The sequence below is a fragment of the Lytechinus pictus genome, chromosome 17 (assembly GCF_037042905.1).
Source record: "Lytechinus pictus isolate F3 Inbred chromosome 17, Lp3.0, whole genome shotgun sequence".
Taxonomy (NCBI): domain Eukaryota; kingdom Metazoa; phylum Echinodermata; class Echinoidea; order Temnopleuroida; family Toxopneustidae; genus Lytechinus; species Lytechinus pictus.
In genome coordinates, this window is record NC_087261.1 from 2,582,930 (window position 1) to 2,602,799 (window position 19,870).

General features: G+C 35.6%; 1 protein-coding gene across 1 annotated transcript in view; it reads left to right on the forward strand.

Annotated features, from left to right (window-relative positions):
* The first annotated feature begins 2,085 nt into the window (after positions 1-2,085).
* LOC129280475 (cerebral cavernous malformations protein 2 homolog) overlaps positions 2,086-19,870 on the forward strand; it is a 36,204-nt gene continuing 18,419 nt past the window's right edge. The window contains exons 1-6 of the mRNA XM_064112149.1: positions 2,086-2,127; positions 3,220-3,420; positions 10,664-10,747; positions 13,176-13,271; positions 17,246-17,333; positions 19,019-19,074. Coding sequence (XP_063968219.1) covers positions 2,086-2,127; positions 3,220-3,420; positions 10,664-10,747; positions 13,176-13,271; positions 17,246-17,333; positions 19,019-19,074 — 567 coding nt within the window. The remainder of the gene's footprint in view (positions 2,128-3,219; positions 3,421-10,663; positions 10,748-13,175; positions 13,272-17,245; positions 17,334-19,018; positions 19,075-19,870) is intronic.

The window sequence follows — 19,870 nt, forward strand, 5'->3', positions numbered from 1 at the left end:
AATGCAAATCTTTAAATGTCATAACTTTGTTATTCCTTATTATTGTTTTGTTTGTCTGATTTTTGTCTTTATCTATTTACATCATATTATTTTCATCCTGAAGTACCAAGTCTTTTTGTCTTTCCATTGATATACACAGTCAAATTGTTAAAAACCAAACCAAGACCTTCATTCTTTATAAAACAGATTGTACTCTTGTAAAGCACAAACAGAAACCAAATGTAAATAGAATAATATTTTAGTTACAGAGTTTAAAATTTGTGAATTATTTTTATGCAAACGTGTGAATATTTTAGTGAGCACTTGTCCCCACCTTCACTTTTTTTTCAACATTTCGTTTTTTTTCCTTTTCTCTCAAAAGAGGAAATCTTGAATAGTTTTTGTTTTATTATATCTATTTTGTCTCTTTAATATATGAATATACAGTACATGTACATGTACTTTATTATTTTGCAATTTGGTAAATATGGGATACTTCTCACTATATTATGAGGTAATATCAAGCCCTAAAGATCAAAATGAAAACGTTCGTGTAAATATTACAAAAAAGTAAAAATACTGCTTTTGTTTGAAATTGAATATTTCAGACCTGTGAAAGATCGCCTGAACTCAACAGTGTTGTATTTAAACATCATTTTTTTATGGAGAATGATACATTGTAGATGGTTTGCATGCATGAGAATCAACGATGTGATTGCTCATTTTAATAAAAGAAGCCCTTGGGGTTAGAACAAGGAGGAGGAATTATAGGATATCCTGTAGGCAGAGATGATGATGTAAATAGTTAGATTGGACACACCTCTTTTCACCTTTATTAGAACAATCTGTCATATCTAGAGGAGGTATTACTTTTCCTTGGTCATACTGTACATACAGCTACATACCCCTCTCAGTGGCGTTTCATATTTATTTATACAGTTACGCACATCTTTGCAAATGTATGTTGTCACTTCCTTTTTTTTTATCACAGCTACATGTACATGTAATGACATTTTTACCACTTATTAGAGTTCAAGACAAGAACCAAAAACTTGAGGTAGCCAGACATTGTGTATGGGGATGAATTTCTAAAAAGCTGTGATGCAAAAAATATGAGTTGTAATACAAAAATCTAATTTTGTGATGAATGTTGGCATGTTCATCACAATGCATCCCTTTTTTGTCTCGCCTGAACCACTTGGTAGAGACCAACAGAGTGATCACTTTTCCTCTTTGGTCTGTTTATTTTATAGTCTGTTGTTACAAAAATATTAAAGTTTTTGTTCGACATGCTGTCATTTCTTTTTTTCTACATCAATTATGTTCAAACTTGGCACATATTATGATATAGTCCTTTGGTAATACCACATGTGATCTTGGAAGAATGTTGGGGTCAAATGTCATCTAGGGGTCAAAAGGTCAACTGATATGAGGTCAGGTCCAACCGTCCATCCTTTTTTCACAGTTTTGTTCAACTTGCTCTAATTTCTTTATTAATGTACCAGTTTTGATCACACTTGTTTCAAATGCTCTTTGAGTAATACCACATGTGTGTTGTTGAGGATAATTTGGTCAAAGGTCATCAAGGGGTTAAAAGGTCAAGTGTAAAATGTATGTTCAACTAGCTCTCATTTTTTTTATTTCTGTATCAATTATGTTCACTTTTGTTTATCCTTGGGTAATACCACTTGTTTGTCCATAATATTGATGGGGTCAAAGGTCATCTAAAAAGGGTCAAAAGGTCAAAGGATATGAGGTCTTGTCCCTCCTTTTTTGAAGTTTTTGTGCGACTTGCTTTCATTTCTTCATTTCTGCATCTATTTTTTTATCAAACTTCTTCTTCTGGAAACAGTACAGTCCACCGTCTGGTGTATTGTCGTACTGGCTTCTTCTTCTGGAAAGAGTACACTAACTACACCTGGTTTAAATGATCCTCAAAGTGGGTAATACCACATGGACATGTATATTGTGTATGTTGTACAGGATGATGGCATCAAAGGTCAAGGGGTCAAAAGGTCAAGTTTTTTTTTTCTGATTGCTCTAATTTTTTTTAATTTCTGCATCAGTTGTATTTACACTTGGTAAAAAAGAACCTTGGGTAACCTCATGTGTGTTCATGAGGATCATGGGGTCAAAGGTTATCTTCAAGTAGGGATAAAAAGGTCAAATGAAAAGGAAGTCATGACCATCCTTTTTTCTAGTTTCTGTTCAACATGCTCTCATTTCTTTATTTCTACATCGATTCTGTTACACTTGGAACAAATAATCATTGGGGAAATACCAGTGCCCATGTGTTCATGAGCCTGAGGATGATAAGGTCAGAGGTCATCTAGGGGTCAAAAGATCATTTGCATATTTTATTGATCTCAAAACAAGACTTGTGGTGAGCACCTTGTCTCTCCTTTTCTTTCTTTTCCTTGGTAGTGTTTTTTTTTTTTGGGGGGGGGAGGGAGTCCATGTCCCCAAGCCCCCCCCATCTGTGTTTTGAGTGGTCTAAAAGATGTAGTTTGTATTGTTTGAATGCCTAAAAAGTTGCTGTTGTACATAACTTTTCACAAATAAAAAAATTAATAAAAAGTTTACAATTTCTCTGTACAGTACTGTTTGCTTTCATTGTTATTCTGTACTTTGTTTCATGTACATGTAGGCCTAGTACAAGCTGGCATTATGCCAATAAATGACTAAAACAATGGAACAATTTAATTGAACCAGTAACACCCAATGACCAAACCTATGGAGTCGAATAGAGGAAAACAATGAAAAAAAAATGACCTCAAATCCCTTATAATAGTTATTATGACTATGACTGTATTGGGTTCATTACTTTATAATATACAGTACCTGTATATTGCTTCATTAGACAGAGTACCCCTGTAGGCCTAAGAATATATTTTTTTAAATAAACTCTATCGAAAATCTATCATTTTTCATGGTATTATTTTGTAGAACATAATTTGTGATTTTTTATTTATAAAAGAGGAATGCTTTGTTAAATTATTATAAAAGGACCATATTTCTTTTTGAGTTCTCTAGACCTTCAACATTTCAACTGAACATCTATGGAGTACATTTTCCAAATTTGTATCGATTTATCCTTTATAGTTTTGAAGATAATTTTTTTTACCGTAATAAAGATACTGTATTAGTCAGTAAATTAAAAGAAAAGATGAAAATGAGATTAACCTTTCCAAATGATCTCGATAATTTAGACACATTTTACCCCATATCTCTCCTCTACAGACTGGTTTCAAACTCTTTCCTAGTAGCAAGCAGAGATCTTCCACCAATTCAAACAGAGAGAACGGTTCTAACAACAGTGCGTCGTCGGCAGCTGCCCAATCAGAGCCAAGAAGGCAGCTGAAGACACTGGAGTTAACTCCACCAGACTTCAAAGTTGACAGACAGATCCTCATCGATAGCTATCTAGATATCGAAGTCAAGGTATTTATCTTCGATTCATGCATTTTTTGGGGGGAGGGGTTGGGGGTTATTTTGCAAAAGTTTGTTAATTACAAAGAGGTAAAGTATCTACTTGTAATGTTAATTACCACAAAGTATAACAACTGTCTACTGTTATCATTTAACAAAAATCAGGTTTTAACATTTGTATTTTGTTATATTATTAAGGCTTATTTTTTTATTTGCTTAATATGTTTATCAGGGCCAATTTTGAAACCTACATGTATTACCATTTCTAAAATGTACTGTACATGTACACCATGTGCTTTGATTCTGTGTAGAATCGGCACATTGAGAGGAAGTATACCAGCAGACAAAAATGAGAAACAAAGCAGGAGGAAAAATTAGACCAATTGATATCATTTCCTGATTCCATAAATAACCTTTAGATTATAACGTCAAGGTAAACTACAGAGGTCAGTAAAAGGTGTTCTCTTTGATTATATTTATTCAATATAAAATTCATCCCGGTTATTAAAAATGTGAATAGTGACAAGCAGAACACTGGATTAAAGTCTCTCTGTAAAGATTTGAAACCTAATGACACATAACTCCACAACGGTAAGTCGGTTTTCAACCAAACTTGGATGGTAGATGGACTTGGGGGACCTGCATGTTATGCTGCAGTCCGAGGTCACATGGTAAGGTCAAAGGTCATTTTCAGGTCAGCGTTAAAGTTTACATGCAAGACTCTTATGACACCTAACTCCGCAACCGTACATGTAAGTCGCTTTTCAACCAAACTTGGATTGTAGATGGACTTGGGGGACCTGCATGTTATGCTGCAGTCGGAGGTCACATTGTAAGGTCAAAGGTCATTTTCAGGTCAACGTTAAAGTTTACATGCAAGACTCTCTTATGACACCTAACTCTGCAACCATAAGTCACTTTTAATTCAAACTTGGATGGTAGATGGACTTTGGGGACCTGCATGTAATGCTGCAGTTGGAGGTCACATGATAATGTCAACGTTAACATTTATTAACAATTGAGGTCACACTCACAGTTGATGTCTCATACATGTATGATTTTAGGGGTATTTAAAGGAAACAGCTGATTTTGTGGTCAACTCTCCATTTGTTTTGTACACAAATTTTCAGATTTTCCTGTTTATTTTACATATTTCACATTATCTCCTCATGACCGTTACAATACATGTATACAGTATGTGGTGTGAAATGTGAATTGTATTTTCCCATGACATATGTTGTGCTCAGAAGGAGGCAAGATGCAATTTGAAAGATAATGAGGAAAATCTGAAAATTTATGCACAAAGCAAATGGAGAGTTGTCCACAAAAATAGCAATTTTGAAGAACCTTTGCCAATTTGAGGATCCCCATAGAAAGTACAACAAGAGTTTTCAAACTGACAGTACATAACTCACTCTATACAACCGATTTTGATAAAACAAGTTTTAGATTGCTCCTTTCATTTTATTCTTTCTGATAAAAATAGATTTTCTCCTTGTATTTTGGTTTCCTTGGTATGAAAATATCTTTTTTGGTAACAATTAGCATTATGACCCATGCAATCTTGTACATTCAAATTCAGTTCTTGTTCTAATCCAAAGTGAAATTCAACTTGATGAAATCCACATTTGGAAATCATTATTTGACTTTTGATATTGAGGAAAATAAATAATATGGAGATATCCTAATAAAGTGTACATGGTGTTTCAGTTGAGATTTTTAATAATGAAGATGAGCTTGTGCCAATGAAGTATAAACTAGCAAGATGTTTCACAGACAGCTATAAAACAATGACATTTTCAATAGCTTGCTTTAAAAAAAAAACTCATATTAAACGTTAGGGTAACACCTTCAGCAAACATGCGGCTGTGTACTGTTCAAACAGTATTTCAGTCAGCCTGTCAGGCAAGCGTGCCTCCATCGAAGGCGAATATTTCCATTGCCAGTGAAATAGGAGTTTACCGTTGGGAATCAATTTCCATTCATTTGCTCATATTAGAGTTTTCCTCATCTCTGAAATTTTATCCAGGTTCTGTTTGCAAGTTTACCTTTATAGTTTTGTACAGTAGCTGATGAGTGTGGGAAAGACAGAGAGAGAGTGAATTTACTAAAGGGTGATTGTGGCTGACAAGATCGAGAGATGGGGATGATGTGTGCTGAAAATGCAATAAAAGCTTTACTTTTGATATTTATTAGGGGACTGATGAGAACACAGTCAACACACCCTCACTATAATATTTCAATTTCCCTAAAAAAATGTGAAGCATTGTTCCACTGCTTCTGTAACATTAATTTTGTAATTGCTGTTAAATTGGAACTAATTATTATTCATCTACATTATTGATTGAAAGAGTCAAGTAAAGTTTTCATAAACACTTATGATTGACATTGTTGACTCTCATACCACCAACCATTATTGTGCAATAGGGCAAAACCTTCAGTGACATAGCTTTCGTATTACACCTCTTTTGATGAAATTTTTATATAATATTGACTGGTCTTGAGGGGAACATAAAATATATTGCCAGCAAAAGAATCATATTGGCCCGAGTCTTTAGACGAGGGCAATATGGGTCTTTTAAGGGCAATGTATTTGATGTTCCCCGAAAGAAGGGCAGTCAATATTTTTATTATCATCCAAATCAGATATCTAGAGCAAAAATCATGATAACAGTGATATCTTTTAAGAATAGAGTTTTGTTGTGTCATGATAATATCAGTGTCTAGGCTCTGCACTTTACCATTATGATCGACGTACTTGCAAGCGCCCAGATCCAGCGTTGTCTTTATTATGACGTAGATCGTTGGTGTGCGGAACATTATGAAGCGTATCACTTCATTCGCATCCTCAAAGGCCCGGATGTGAGACCAGGGAAAATACAAAGGTATATTTTGCGTCGTCTCTGCATGCAAAGTCAATACGCGCATTGAGACCGAGGAAAATACTTACAATATACCTATCCCTTCCTGATAATAATAAAATACAGGGAAATACGGTTTTGTAAATGACCAGCTCAGATGTATGATACGGGTGATAATCAGTGTTAATACAGTGATGCAAAGTACATGCTGTAGTTAAATTGTCATTTTTATTTGAATTATGATCATGTTGGAGAGGAATTACAGTACCGTTGGCTTTAAATTATTATGCAGTTGACAGACTATAATTCTGCTCAATTGTGGCAAAACAAAGCAAGTGACTTTGACCCAGTTGTTTTCTTTTGTATGGAATGTGTACATGTAAATATAAATTTTTCAAGAAATGATTTATTATTCAAGGCATTTTTAATCTCTGATGCTGCTGTGAGATAAACATGAAGCTGCATTGCTGTTCATAGTCGATAGCTTTTTGCTCTTTATAGACCTACATTACACTACATGTATGTTTTTAATAACAGTTGCTTTCTTTTTTTCTTCAAAATTTTGAAGAATTGATCAGGCCACTGCTGATTTCTTATTGTCTCCTCCCCCTTTTTTCCATTCACAAACCTGGATCACAACTGCCTTGGTGATCATAATAATGTAGGTGTACTGCACCCCCCTACATCCTGCCTCCCTCCCCTATTGGCAGTGGGTCAAATCGTAGTATTTAGAAGTACATTAACCCATCATCAGCGGTTCCTCATAGAACAACAAACAAACGTATTAATTAGTCTTTTGGAAAGGGTACCAGTATTAGGTAACTATTGGGAAGTTATTAATTAAGGGAGAGGAAAACTAAGATCAAGTCGGTGTGAAAACAATGACAAATGACTTTAAATCAAACATCTGCCACTATTTTGCCTATGTGTACAATGTACATGTATGTTCAAGCTGCAGAATTTTAGAGCAGCATGTTATTTTTGTTGTTCTTTTTTTTTGTTTTTTTTCCTCTTCTTCCTCTTGATACCTTTCCTCTCCTTGTATATTTTTTCTGCTTTCTATGCTACTTCATTTTCTTTCCCTTCTTCCTCCTCTTGTTCTTCTTCCTCTTTCCTCCCCTCCCTTCCCCTCCTCATTCGCCCCCTCCTCTTCCCCCTTCTCCTCCTCTTCCACATCTCCTCCCTCCCACCCCTCCCCTTCCCCCTCTCCCCTTCCCCCTCTCCCCTCCCCTTCCCCCTCTCCCCTCCCCTTCCCCCTCTCCCCTTCCCCCTCTCCCCTCCCCTTCCCCCTCTCCCCTCCCCTCTCCCCCTACTCCCTTCTTTCTACCCCCTCCACTTCTTCCATCTCATCCTCTACAGTTCTATATAAACCCAACATGCAAGCATATCCATATATCGACCAATGAAATTTCCTTAAAATTTGGTGTTACATACATGTATGAATATCAAAGTTACATTTTTAAGCTTCATACATGTAGATAGATATTCAAATCAATTTTTTTTTGGGGGGGATGCACTTGACCTCTATTCCACTTCTGACATCGATAGGGTGTTGCAATTACCTTACAATCTATTTGGGGGTCTTCCAAATCAATTTAAAGTCTTGCAATTAATTGAAAATTTTTAGTTGATTGCTGAGTATTATTAACTGATTTGCAAAAGCTAAAATTGATTTATCAATTGTAACAATGCAACAGAAAATCAATTGCAGAACTATTTCTTGCAACACCTCCTTTGTAATACACAACTGTGGTTTGATAAAACGGTCCCTTAGATTGTCTTGTACAGTACATGTTTCTAGGAATTGTCAATTAACACTCAACAAGGGTGGTTTCTTGAAGTGTGAGAGAAGCCACTTAGTGGTGAGAGAATCTAAGATTGAAGGATAATATTGGTGGAAATTGAATGTATTTCCTCATAGGATATGAGAGTGTAGTGGTATGGTATCACCTGGCTGCTACCGTAGCAAGTCTACCTTTTTGACTCACTTGTACCAGTTACATGTAACTTTGCAGTGGCACTGCCAGTGTTACGAACATTGTAGGAAAGCAAATAAGATGAATTTTCTACAGAAATGAGTCAAGATGAATTAATGCCTTGTTCCTTTATGTACATGTACTCCTGTAGGCCAATAGTTAGGCAGGGCCCCGTCTTCCATAGAGTTACGATTGATCGTAACTCTATGGAAATCCATCAGTGTCATACTTTTTTTACAGGAACTTTGCAAAATGTCCTTTGAAAACAAAGAACACACCAAATTGTCAAGAAATCAATGAATTTATGGATACATTCATATCTATTTTTAACAAACATGCATTTTATTTGTTGACTTCGCTGGCTTTTCATAGTTGCAATTGATCGGATCAATCACATCTCTTTGTAAGATGGGGCCCCAGGAGTCAATAATTTCTTCTGGTTCAGGTGGTTGAGTTTTGTAGTGCATTATTTTGAGCCTTATTATGGCCTTTGATTTTGATACAGGTATTCTTGTGAGTTGTTGGCCAGTGTGATGGAAATCCCAAATATAAAGGGATCTGTGGTGCAAATAGGAGACATGACGTGTAGGTCTACACATTTGAATACTAACTCATACAGCAAATGTAAATTGCAAATTGGCATACATTTGTATCTCAATCTTTTATCTCAAAACATTGTCAGGGAAAAGTAATACTGGGGATTGGGCGATATCTCCCCCAAAATGCTCAAAAGAGCTCTGGAAAATTCCTTTTCAGTGCAATTTCAATGCTTCTCTAATGTTGCAGATTCAGCCAGTAGGTTGGTACAAGTAGCCCCCCAAATTTAATAACAATGATAAAAAGAAGAAATGATTAAAGGTCAAGTCCACCTCAGAAAATTGTTGATTTGAATCAATAGAGAAAAATCAGACAAGCACAATGCTGAAAATTTCATCAAAATCGGATGTAAAATAAGAAAGTTATGACATTTCAAAGTTTCGCTTATTTTTAACAAAATAGTTATATGAACAAGCCAATAACATCCAAATGAGAGAGTCGATGATGTCATTCACTCACTATTTCTTTTGTTTTTTATTGTTTGAATTATACAATATTTCAATTTTTACGAATTTGATGATTAGGACCTCCTTGCCTTATTTTACATCCGATTTTGATAACATTTTCAGTGTTATGTTTGTTGGGTTTTTCTCTTTTTATTCAAGTCAACTTTTTGTTGGGGTGGACTTGTCCTTTAAAGGACAAGTCCACCCCAACAAGAAGCTGCTTTGAATAGAAAGAGAAAAATCAGACAAGCAAAACGCTAAAAATGTCATCAAATTCCGATCTAAAATAAAGTGATGACATTTTTAAGTTTTGCTTAATTTCACAAAACAGTTATATGCACATCCTGGTCGGTATGCAAATGAGGGGACCGATGACATCACTCACTCACTATTTCTTTTGTATTTTATTATGTGAAATATGAAATATTTTAATTTTCTCCTCATTGCCATGTGAAAAAAAGTCATTCCTCCCTGAACATGTGGGATTCCATTGTTTTAACATTTTGTGGTTCAAACAAGAGGGTCCTATTTGTCAAATACGTAAAAACTGAAATATTGTATAATTCAAACAATAAAAAACAAAAGAAATAGTGAGTGAGTGACATCATCGACTCTCTCATTTGCATATCACTGAATTGTGGAAAAGAAGCGAAACTTTAAAATGTCATAACTTTCTTATTTTACATCCGATTTTGATGAAGTTTTCAGCGTTATTCTTGTTTGATTTTTCTCTATTTATTCAAATAAACTTTTTTCTGGGGTGGACTTGACCTTTAAAATGAGGGTCTGTAGAAAAAGCTGTAGGGCTAACAGTGACTGTAAGATTTTTTTTCTACATTACATGTACTGCATGAAGTTGAAGTCAATGATTTGAGTCTAGAGATTATTATTAGATTAATAAAATGTGCTGCTATTTGTGGGATTGGGTGTGGGCATTATGACTGGCATTGCACTAAAAAAGGAGATCAATATTTGCACATCGGTTTGGGGCAAAAGTGCTGTCATTGAATAGAAAACTGGAAAGGTTGCACCCTATAAGACTTTTTTTAGAAGTGTGACCTCTCCCTTGCCCCCCCCCCCTCCCCTGGATGTCATGTAATATTTTATGGACAATTTTTTTTCCTTTATGGAGAAGGGGTTTATTTTCTGCTTGTCAGGAAATTTGAAGAAATCTACCCACTCGTCTCTTTATATCAGCTTCATCAGTGGTTTGAAAACACTGTTTTACAAGCTCTGTCCTCTCACTGTTTGTACGTGTACATACTGGTAAAGTTTATCCTCAAAAGTTTTTTCAAGTGGTTTCCGGCAGTTTGATGAAAATCATTCACAAAATTGAAACTTTATTCAATATTTTCCTATTTTTTGTCCCTTCCAGTTTTTAGGCCAACTTGAAGACATCCCATTTGAAATAGACCCTACCAAGAGAACGGAAATACTCAGGAACATTGATACAGCAAGGGTAAGTATTGGTTCCATGAGAAGCCTTTCACTGGGCCTATTGTCAATGTTTATGACAAATCTGCTCTCAGCCAATCACATGAAAGGATTTCAGTGGCTTATTACAGAGCAATGACAGATTGCTTCATGAAACCCTTCCAATCTAAATGCTTTACATCACACAACCTATCTACATGTACCCAATAATAACTAATTAACTGTAATAGCTATAAACTTAACTATCATTAGATAACTTAACTACCAACTAATATCAACAGACAACTGTGAAAATTAGATATCATATAAACTATTTGTGGAAGAGATGTTATATATTAAAAGTGAATGAGATCTTATTAGCTATGGGATTGAGTTCCAGAGTGTAGGAACAGCAACTGAAAAGGCTTTGTCGCCATGTGTATGAGAGGTGGTTGCCTTGGGTATGGCCAAAAGATTTGTGTTGGATGATCTAACTCTATTAAAGCCAAACTAACCAGAGTCATTGGGGATCTAGTGTAGTTGGTGGCCTGTGTGAATGTACAACATTTACACATATTACAGGGACAAAAAACCCTGTCAAACAAACCCTATTGTTACTGTCATGTCAAACATGTTTGTTATTCCTGTTTGTATGAATGGACTGCATTAGATAGAGGAGAATGTTTTTAGGAGTGTTGTTCTTTGTACACCTTGAGATGTAGTGTGTACAGTGCAATTACTACCTCGGTCACATTTGCTCTACGGTGGCCGTACGGCGAGTCGAAAACAGCCGTTTTAACATTTTTTTTACCAGCTATACATAGGTGGTTTGAATAAAAATGAATAAAAGGGCTGTTGTCGACTCGCCGTACGGCCGCCGTAGAGCAAATGTGACCAAGGTACATGTACATGTATAACTTTGCGAACATTAATAATTCAAAAGGGCCTGGTTTAGGCAGATATGAATGCAGAAAATCTCTGGTATTTTCATGCCTTTAACAAAAATGAATATCAAGCGTATTTTCTTCCTCCATTTTTTAAGGGAAAATTTCAGGAAGCGAAAACACTGTTGAGCTTTCCAATTCTTCATAGTCCACTGCAAGGGAGTGCTTTTCAATTTTAAGCAAAGAATCAAAACAGCTGACTTGTACAGGCTCAACATCTGTTACCAACCATCCCAATTCCAGCAATAGCTTGCCCGGGAAGATTCTCTGTGAAAGTCAATATTTGGTCTTCAAAAATCATAATTGTTCTTGTTATTAAAGACCAAATAACATTAAAAGTTTGTGTACAAAGAGTTTTCTTTGACACAAGTTTTTGCCGACTGTTTGGATATTTCACCAAGTTCGCATAGTTTGCACATCTCATGCATTCTGAGTGAACCCCAGTCAAACTTCTTCACTGTTGTTTTCTACATGTACATGATATTTTAAGCTAATATCTACATTTGTGTACATTCAATCAAATACTTATGTGGGATGTTGTTGATCAATTTTGACAAGTTACATGGATACCATTTCAAAGCTTGGGATGTGCTTCATTTCAAACTAGAAATCTCAAAATTCATGTTGGGCGAGTTATTGTTGGTGCATTTCTGTGTGAATGACTTGCAGCAGACTTGACTCAATTCCGTCTCCTTGTGATTCAAAGATCTCACAGCATATGTTAGGTTGCATTGTAATAGTGATAATGTTTAAGAAAATCATGAAAGTGAAATCACATAGGAAAACTAGGAATGCAGATGGATGGGTGTGGGGCGGTTGCAGGGGAAATGAGCAATTTGGAATGTTTCTCTTCAAAATCCACCGGCTCACTCATGATCACATTGTTCTGGAGTTTGGCTCGGAAATGAACGGTGTCAACGTGAACTGCACTTCATTTCACACTTTTGTGACTAGTTTCTAGCTTGCTTTGGCTTTATTGTTTTTGGCTTGTTTTTAACATGCACATTTGATTGTATGTGTGCAATGTACTTTAAAGCAGTAGGACAATGACCTAGCATTCCAGGCCTGGTTTAAAAATACTGTTATTGTATCAAACTATGCCATTCAATGGTAATCTATCATGGAATCCTTGATATTGAATGCATGTTGAGAACTTTATCATCGGATGGTAAAGTTACTATGTAGCATAGCCAGGATCCTGGACTGTACTTCACATACTTCCAGAAAATTTAGCACAATATACATTTATGTTTATAGTTCCATTTTTAATGTTGCTCGTCAGTGAGTAATTGCTACATGTAGATATCCATCAAGGGTACTTTTTTAAATTACCAATAATTGATATGCATTGAGCTTGGTCTTCTGGTCTTGAGTAATTATTATGACATTTGCTTTAATAAATACATTCTTATGAGGTACATGTGTGCACTGTGCAGTACAAGCTATAAAAAAATAACGATTCTTTTGCCTGTTGCTTTTACATTGTATATACACATGTATGTATAATTCTCCTTTTTTTCATCTTTTCAGAAAAATAAAATTTTACCATGGAACAGTCACTCCAGTCGCTACGACGCCATCATTCGTCTGTCTGCAAGACAAATCAATGTTTTACGAAAAGACGAGGTACGGTATATGAACACTGATAGATTTTCATTTTGTGAATGAAGGGTCATTCTTATTGCCTATCAGCAGCAAGTAACATTATGATAGTTTTTAAATACATATAGGGGCCTAAGACCTACCAACCAGTACGTTTTACGTTTTTTAGTACGTTTTTGCAACCAAAATACGGCATTACGTTTTTTCTTTAAAAAATATGTTTTTTTTACAAAATCGTAATTTATTGAGAAAAATCATCTCTATATGTCTCTATTTCATAAAACGTACACAAATATGGTTATTAGATCAATGTAATTTCAGGTAACTTGTTGTTTTTTCAATCATTTTGTTAAAACCAGGGTGAAGCTATACACATGTTTCAATGTTTTTTTTTTCATCTGCAAGAGCAGTGCGCATTTTAGCTTGCATGCAGCTTGAGCGCCGCGATGAGCAAGTGCGCCAAGCATTTTATTATGAAATAAACTTTTTTGGGGAAAAATACAGTTTTTGTCTCACCTGCATAGCAGAGTGAGACTATAGGCGCCGCTTTTCCGACGGCGGCGGCGACGGCGGCGGCGTCAACACCAAATCTTAACCTGAGGTTAAGTTTTTGAAATGACAGCATAACTTAGAAAGTATATGGACCTAGTTCATGAAACTTGGCCATAAGGTTAATCAAGTATTACTGAACATCCTGCCTGAGTTTCATGTCACATGACCAAGGTCAAAGGTCATTTAGGGTCAATGAACTTAGACCATGTTGGGGGAATCAACATCAAAATCTTAAAGGAGAATGAAACTCTTGGAGCAAGTTAGCTTTTGTGAAAGCAGAAAAATCAAAGAATAAGATCAACAAAAGTTTGAGTAAAATAGGACTAGCAATAGAAGAGTTATGAGCATTTGAATGTCGAGATCACTAATGCTATGGAGATCCTCCCATTGGCAATGCAACTAAGATCTATGATGTCACAGATGAACAACTCTCCCCTTTTGGACGCTGAAAATATACACCAAAACATCTCTTTTTGCTCATTCTAATCATATGACAAACGATTCATCAATGATATAATGTTGTGAAACCTCTGTACTTGTCCTCTCATAAAGAGAACACCTCACCTTGTGATAGACTCTATAAAAGTGAGAATATAAGTGAAATAAGTACTAAAGTAATGAGGGAGTTGTACGTGTGTGACATCACAGATCTTGATTGCATTGCCAATGGGAGTATCTACATGGCATTAGTGATCTCAATATTCAAATGCTCATAACTTTATTATTATTCATTCAATCTTCCTCAATCTTTCAACAATATGTTTCTTTGATTTTTCTCTTTGATATGGATTCAGCTGGTTTCAAGGGTTTCATTCTCCTTTAACCTAAGGTTAAGTTTTTGAAATGTCATCATAACTTAGAAAATATATGGACCTAGTTCATGAAACTTATACATAAGGTTAATCAAGTATCACTGAACATCCTGCATGAGTTTCACGTCACATGACCAAGGTCAAAGGTCATTTAGGGTCAATGAACTTTGGCCGAATTGGGGGTATCTGTTGAATTACTATCATAACTTTGAAAGTTTATGGATCTGATTCATGAAACTTGGACATAATAGTAATCAAGTATCACTGAACATCCTGTGCGAGTTTCAGGTCACATGATCAAGGTCAAAGGTCATGTAAGGTCAAAGAACTTTGGCCACGTTGGGGGTATTTGTTGAATTGCCATCATATCTCTATAAGTGTATTGGTCTAGTTCATAAAACGTGGAAATAAGAGTAACCAAGTATCACTGAACATCTTGTGCGAGTTATAGTAGTTTTCAAAATCAGCACTGCTGCTATATTGAATCGCGTGATGCAGGTGAGACGGCCAGAGGCATTCCACTTGTTTTATCACAGAATACAGTTTTTCAATCCCAGAGGTTGGCAGGTCTGGGGCTTACATAAACAGTAGTATTCCATTATAGTAATCGCCACCACAATCTATATCTATTCTAATTTTACAGAAAAATTCTGATGAACACTATTTTGTTGTATTCTGTCATTGCATGCCACCATCACCGCTGTAGTAGAATGAATGTTTACATTGTACAACGTTTTTGTTTTCTGTTGGAGGAAGAGAGCGTAAATTATTTGTTGAATGTCGGTCAAAATGGGTGCGGTGGGCAGACTGACAAAGATCAGGAAGGATATATTCCTCAATGAACTACCAACAGGGAAAACAATAGAAGTTTATATCAGTACTATAAAGTCAAATTAACCTTCATGGGTTTCACTCATAATCAACGCTTAAAGGAGAATGAAACTCTTGGAGCAAGTTAGCTTTTGTGAAAGCAGAAAAATCAAAGAATAAGATCAACAAAACTTTGAGTAAAATAGGACTAGCAATAAAAGAGTTATGAGCATTTGAATGTCGAGATCACTAATGCTATGGAGATCCTCCCATTGGCAATGCGACCAAGATCTGTGATGTCACACACGTACAACTCTCCCATTTGGACACTGAAAATATACCCCAAAACATCTCTTTTTGCTCATTCTAATCATATGACAAACGATTCATCAATGATATAATGTTGTGAAACCTCTGTACTTGTCATCTCATAAAGAGAACACCTCACCTTGTGATAGACTCTATAAAAGTGAGAATATAAGTGAAATAAGTACTAAAGTAATGAGGGAGTTGTACGTGTGTGATATCACAGATCTTGGTCGCATTGCCGTTGGGAGGATCTACATGGCACTAGTGACCTCAATATTCGAATGCTCATAACTTTCTTATTATTCATTCAATCTTCCTCAAACTTTCAACAATATGTTTCTTTGATTTTTCTCTTTGATATGGATTCAGCTGGTTTCAAGGGTTTCATTCTCCTTTTCAATTCTCCCAAAGGAGAATATGGTCTATACTCATCATGATGTACATGTATACACATGAACATGAATTGAACTGAATGTGCAATGTTTGCTAAGTTCTCAACCCGGATCCTTGCCCAGCAATTGAGCTTTCCAATCACAATGTCAATATTTTCATTTCATCAATTTGTATTGATTTTGTCTGAGATTTATGAGAAAATAGTACATCAGACAAAAGGGAAACAAAATTACTTTAATAAGATCATGAAATTAATCCATAGAACTTGGTGAAAGAAATCAAATTACATAAAAATACATTTTTTATTGTGCTTGAATTGGCCTATTCTCATACTAGTCAGCTTTAAGTTAAATTCGCAAGATGGTTTGACATTTGACAGAGTTAAAAAGAGAATCAATTTTTTAAAATACTTTTTTCATCTTGTCTATCTAATATTGGAATCATCTTCATTGAAATCCTGCGTGCCCTGGATGATGTGTATAATATTGCCTTATATCTTCCTTATACTTGCTCCCAGACATCTCTAGTTCGTGCCTTCATTCACAATATTGTCTCAGTCAGCTATGTATATAATTCTTACTATTGCACTGGATAATGTGTATAATATTGCCTTATATCTTCCTTATACTTGCTCCCAGACATCTCTAGTTCGTGCCTTCATTCACAATATTGTCTCAGTCAGCTATGTATATAATTCTTACTATTGCCCTGGATAATGTGTATAATATTGCCTTATATCTTCCTTATACTTGCTCCCAGACATCTCTAGTTCGTGCCTTCATTCACAATATTGTCTCAGTCAGCTATGTATATAATTCTTACTATTGCACTGGATAATGTGTATAATATTGCCTTATATCTTCCTTATACTTGCTCCCAGACATCTCTAGTTCGTGCCTTCATTCACAATATTGTCTCAGTCAGCTATGTATATAATTCTTACTATTGCCCTGGATAATGTGTATAATATTGCCTTATATCTTCCTTATACTTGCTCCCAGACATCTCTAGTTCGTGCCTTCATTCACAATATTGTCTCAGTCAGCTATGTATATAATTCTTACTATTGCCCTGGATAATGTGTATAATATTTCCTTATATCTTCCTTATACTTGCTCCCAGACATCTCTAGTTCGTGCCTTCATTCACAATATTGTCTCAGTCAGCTATGTACGAGATGATGCTCAACATCTTGTCATCATGAAAACAGGTTTGTACAATAATAAAGTATTTTCAAGTTTGGTTTCGGTACTTTGCCCCGTCTTACAAAGAGTTACGATGGAAATCCATCAGTGTCATAATTTTGTCTTCAGGAAATTTGCAAAATGTCTTTTTTAAACAGAGGAGAACACACCAAATTGTCAAGAAATCAATGAATATATGGATATACATTCATAAATAGAATTTTTTTTGAACAAACATGCATTTATATGTTGACTTTGCTGGCTTTCCATAGTTGCGATTGATCGGATCAATTACAACTCTGTTGGTGTTGTGCTTGAATATGTATCAGGCTGCTCTACTACATGTACATGTTCATGTACATGTACACCAAGGAGCTTCATAAAAACATTGCAAGTTCTACAACAACAATTTGGAGTTACAAAAACAAAGTATGTTGTATGGTTTTGATTTTTCAGTGTTGATGTTGGTGTATATGTTATCAGTACATATAGAATTGTAGCTTCAGTGCCAATTGAGGATTTATAAGATAAATACAGGTATTGTTGCTTGTGTTTGTGTGTATTCGCCTATTGGGTTGTTGATTCTAGTATTAATACAATAGCTATGGGTGATAAAATGTAAATCTTAGAATAATATAAAAAAAAAATCAACCATTAAAAACAATATCTGAAACCAAGTCTATGAAGGCCTAGAACTAATCCTAACCTAAAAACAATTTGAAGTCTTCTATAGGCCTAATGTTAAGATGCTCTACTATTCTAATCTTATCTACTATTCTAATCCTACAAATTTTGATGAAATTATCATAGCCTGTGTAAATGGCCTACTTAGCAAACATCTGAGTCAAGATACATTTGAGATTTGCGATTGATCTGAATTGATCATGACCATCTTTGACAGAGGGGCCTGGTAAACAAAGGTTGATTGATAAATCACAGACCTCCGGATCATATGAAACATATTTGTATGACTTCCTTTCTTGTGATACAATAAGACAGTCATCTCGTATGATGCCAGAGTCTTGACAACAATTGATTAGTTTGTCTGAATCTGTAATGATGTATCTTCATGTTTGCTCCAGTAGAGCAACGACCCCTGAACCACTCATTGGCCAGAGTAATTATATTCAAACCTTTAAAACTTGACAAATGATGTCTTGGAATATGGAATTGCACTTTAGTAGTGGAAATTAAACTATATTGTTTGTGATGTAGAGCTCAATTTCAGTTATACATCCTGTTTGATAAGGAATGTTCCATTATCAATATATTGTGATTATGGATTCCATGTCAATTGCTCTCCTGCAAAATTTCAACCAGGATTGCAAAGTAGAGTAAGGCCTGAGTCCAATACTAATGTTAATCCGAATCAAATTATCACGCTTATTCTGAACCAAGCCCCCATTCACAATCATAACTCTGGATTGTTTTTCTTCAGAAATTGAGATGAGATACATGTAGATACAATGTATAGGAGGGTGCAGAGTGGTGAAAATTAAAGTTGAAATTGTAAAATAAAATACATGTAGCTACTTCAGAGCAAAATCATCCACAAAATTACATTTTTGGATATTGAAGAACAAATAGCTCTTCAAGTTATTCCTGATTTTTTTATTGGAAAATGTTTGTCATTGAATTAAATCATGTCATTGAATATCTTGTACAGTCATAATACTCTTTTTTTACTTTTCCTTTGTTTTTGTTTCTTTAGCTACGGAAAGTCAACAAGAAAAATGTGAGCTTGTCGTATGGGAATGTCCTTCTAAGGTTTGTTTACTTTTGTTCTCACTCTGATCTCTAAACCACTTTGGGCAACTACAGATGTTATAGCCACTCACAATTGATGGCACTATTAGTAACAAGTGGTATCATTTACTCGTTTTCACTACATGTACTTGTGATAGATAGCGACAGGCAATCAGTAACACACCATTTATAAACATTATTGCATGTGGAAGTTGACATGCTTTATGCTTCTCGGCAGCACTATTATGACACATGATGCACCACAGTGCATGCAAGACATATCATACATGTAGTCGAGTGCGAACGAGCCTCCATAATCCAGTAGCCTTGGCAGGTAAAATGCATATAGGCCTAGTCTGCAGTGTGAACATGCTTCTCTAATCCAGCAGCTTTGGCATGTACATACATGTACATATAGGCCTAGTCTGCAGTGTGAACATGCTTATCTAATCCTACGGCTTTGGCATGTAAATACATATAGGCCTAGTCTGCAGTGTGAACAGACCCTCTTTAATCCCATAGCTGTATATATGTGGGGAGGGGATGTAGCCTAATTGAAGTGTGTCACACCCAGTAGTACATTCACCTTTAATGGACTCAATCAACCCATACTTGAGTACATCTCCATATAAGCCATTCTTTGACGTTTATATGCTCCTCAGTATTAGTGCTTAGATTTACTGTGGCCCCTGTAGATTAAGCACCCTCTCCATCCATTTCTCCATCTATTTGTGGGAGGATTCGTGGCCTAGTGGTTATGACTCTCGTCTTTCAATCTGAGGGATGTGGGTTTGATTCCCAGCCATGGCGTGTTTTT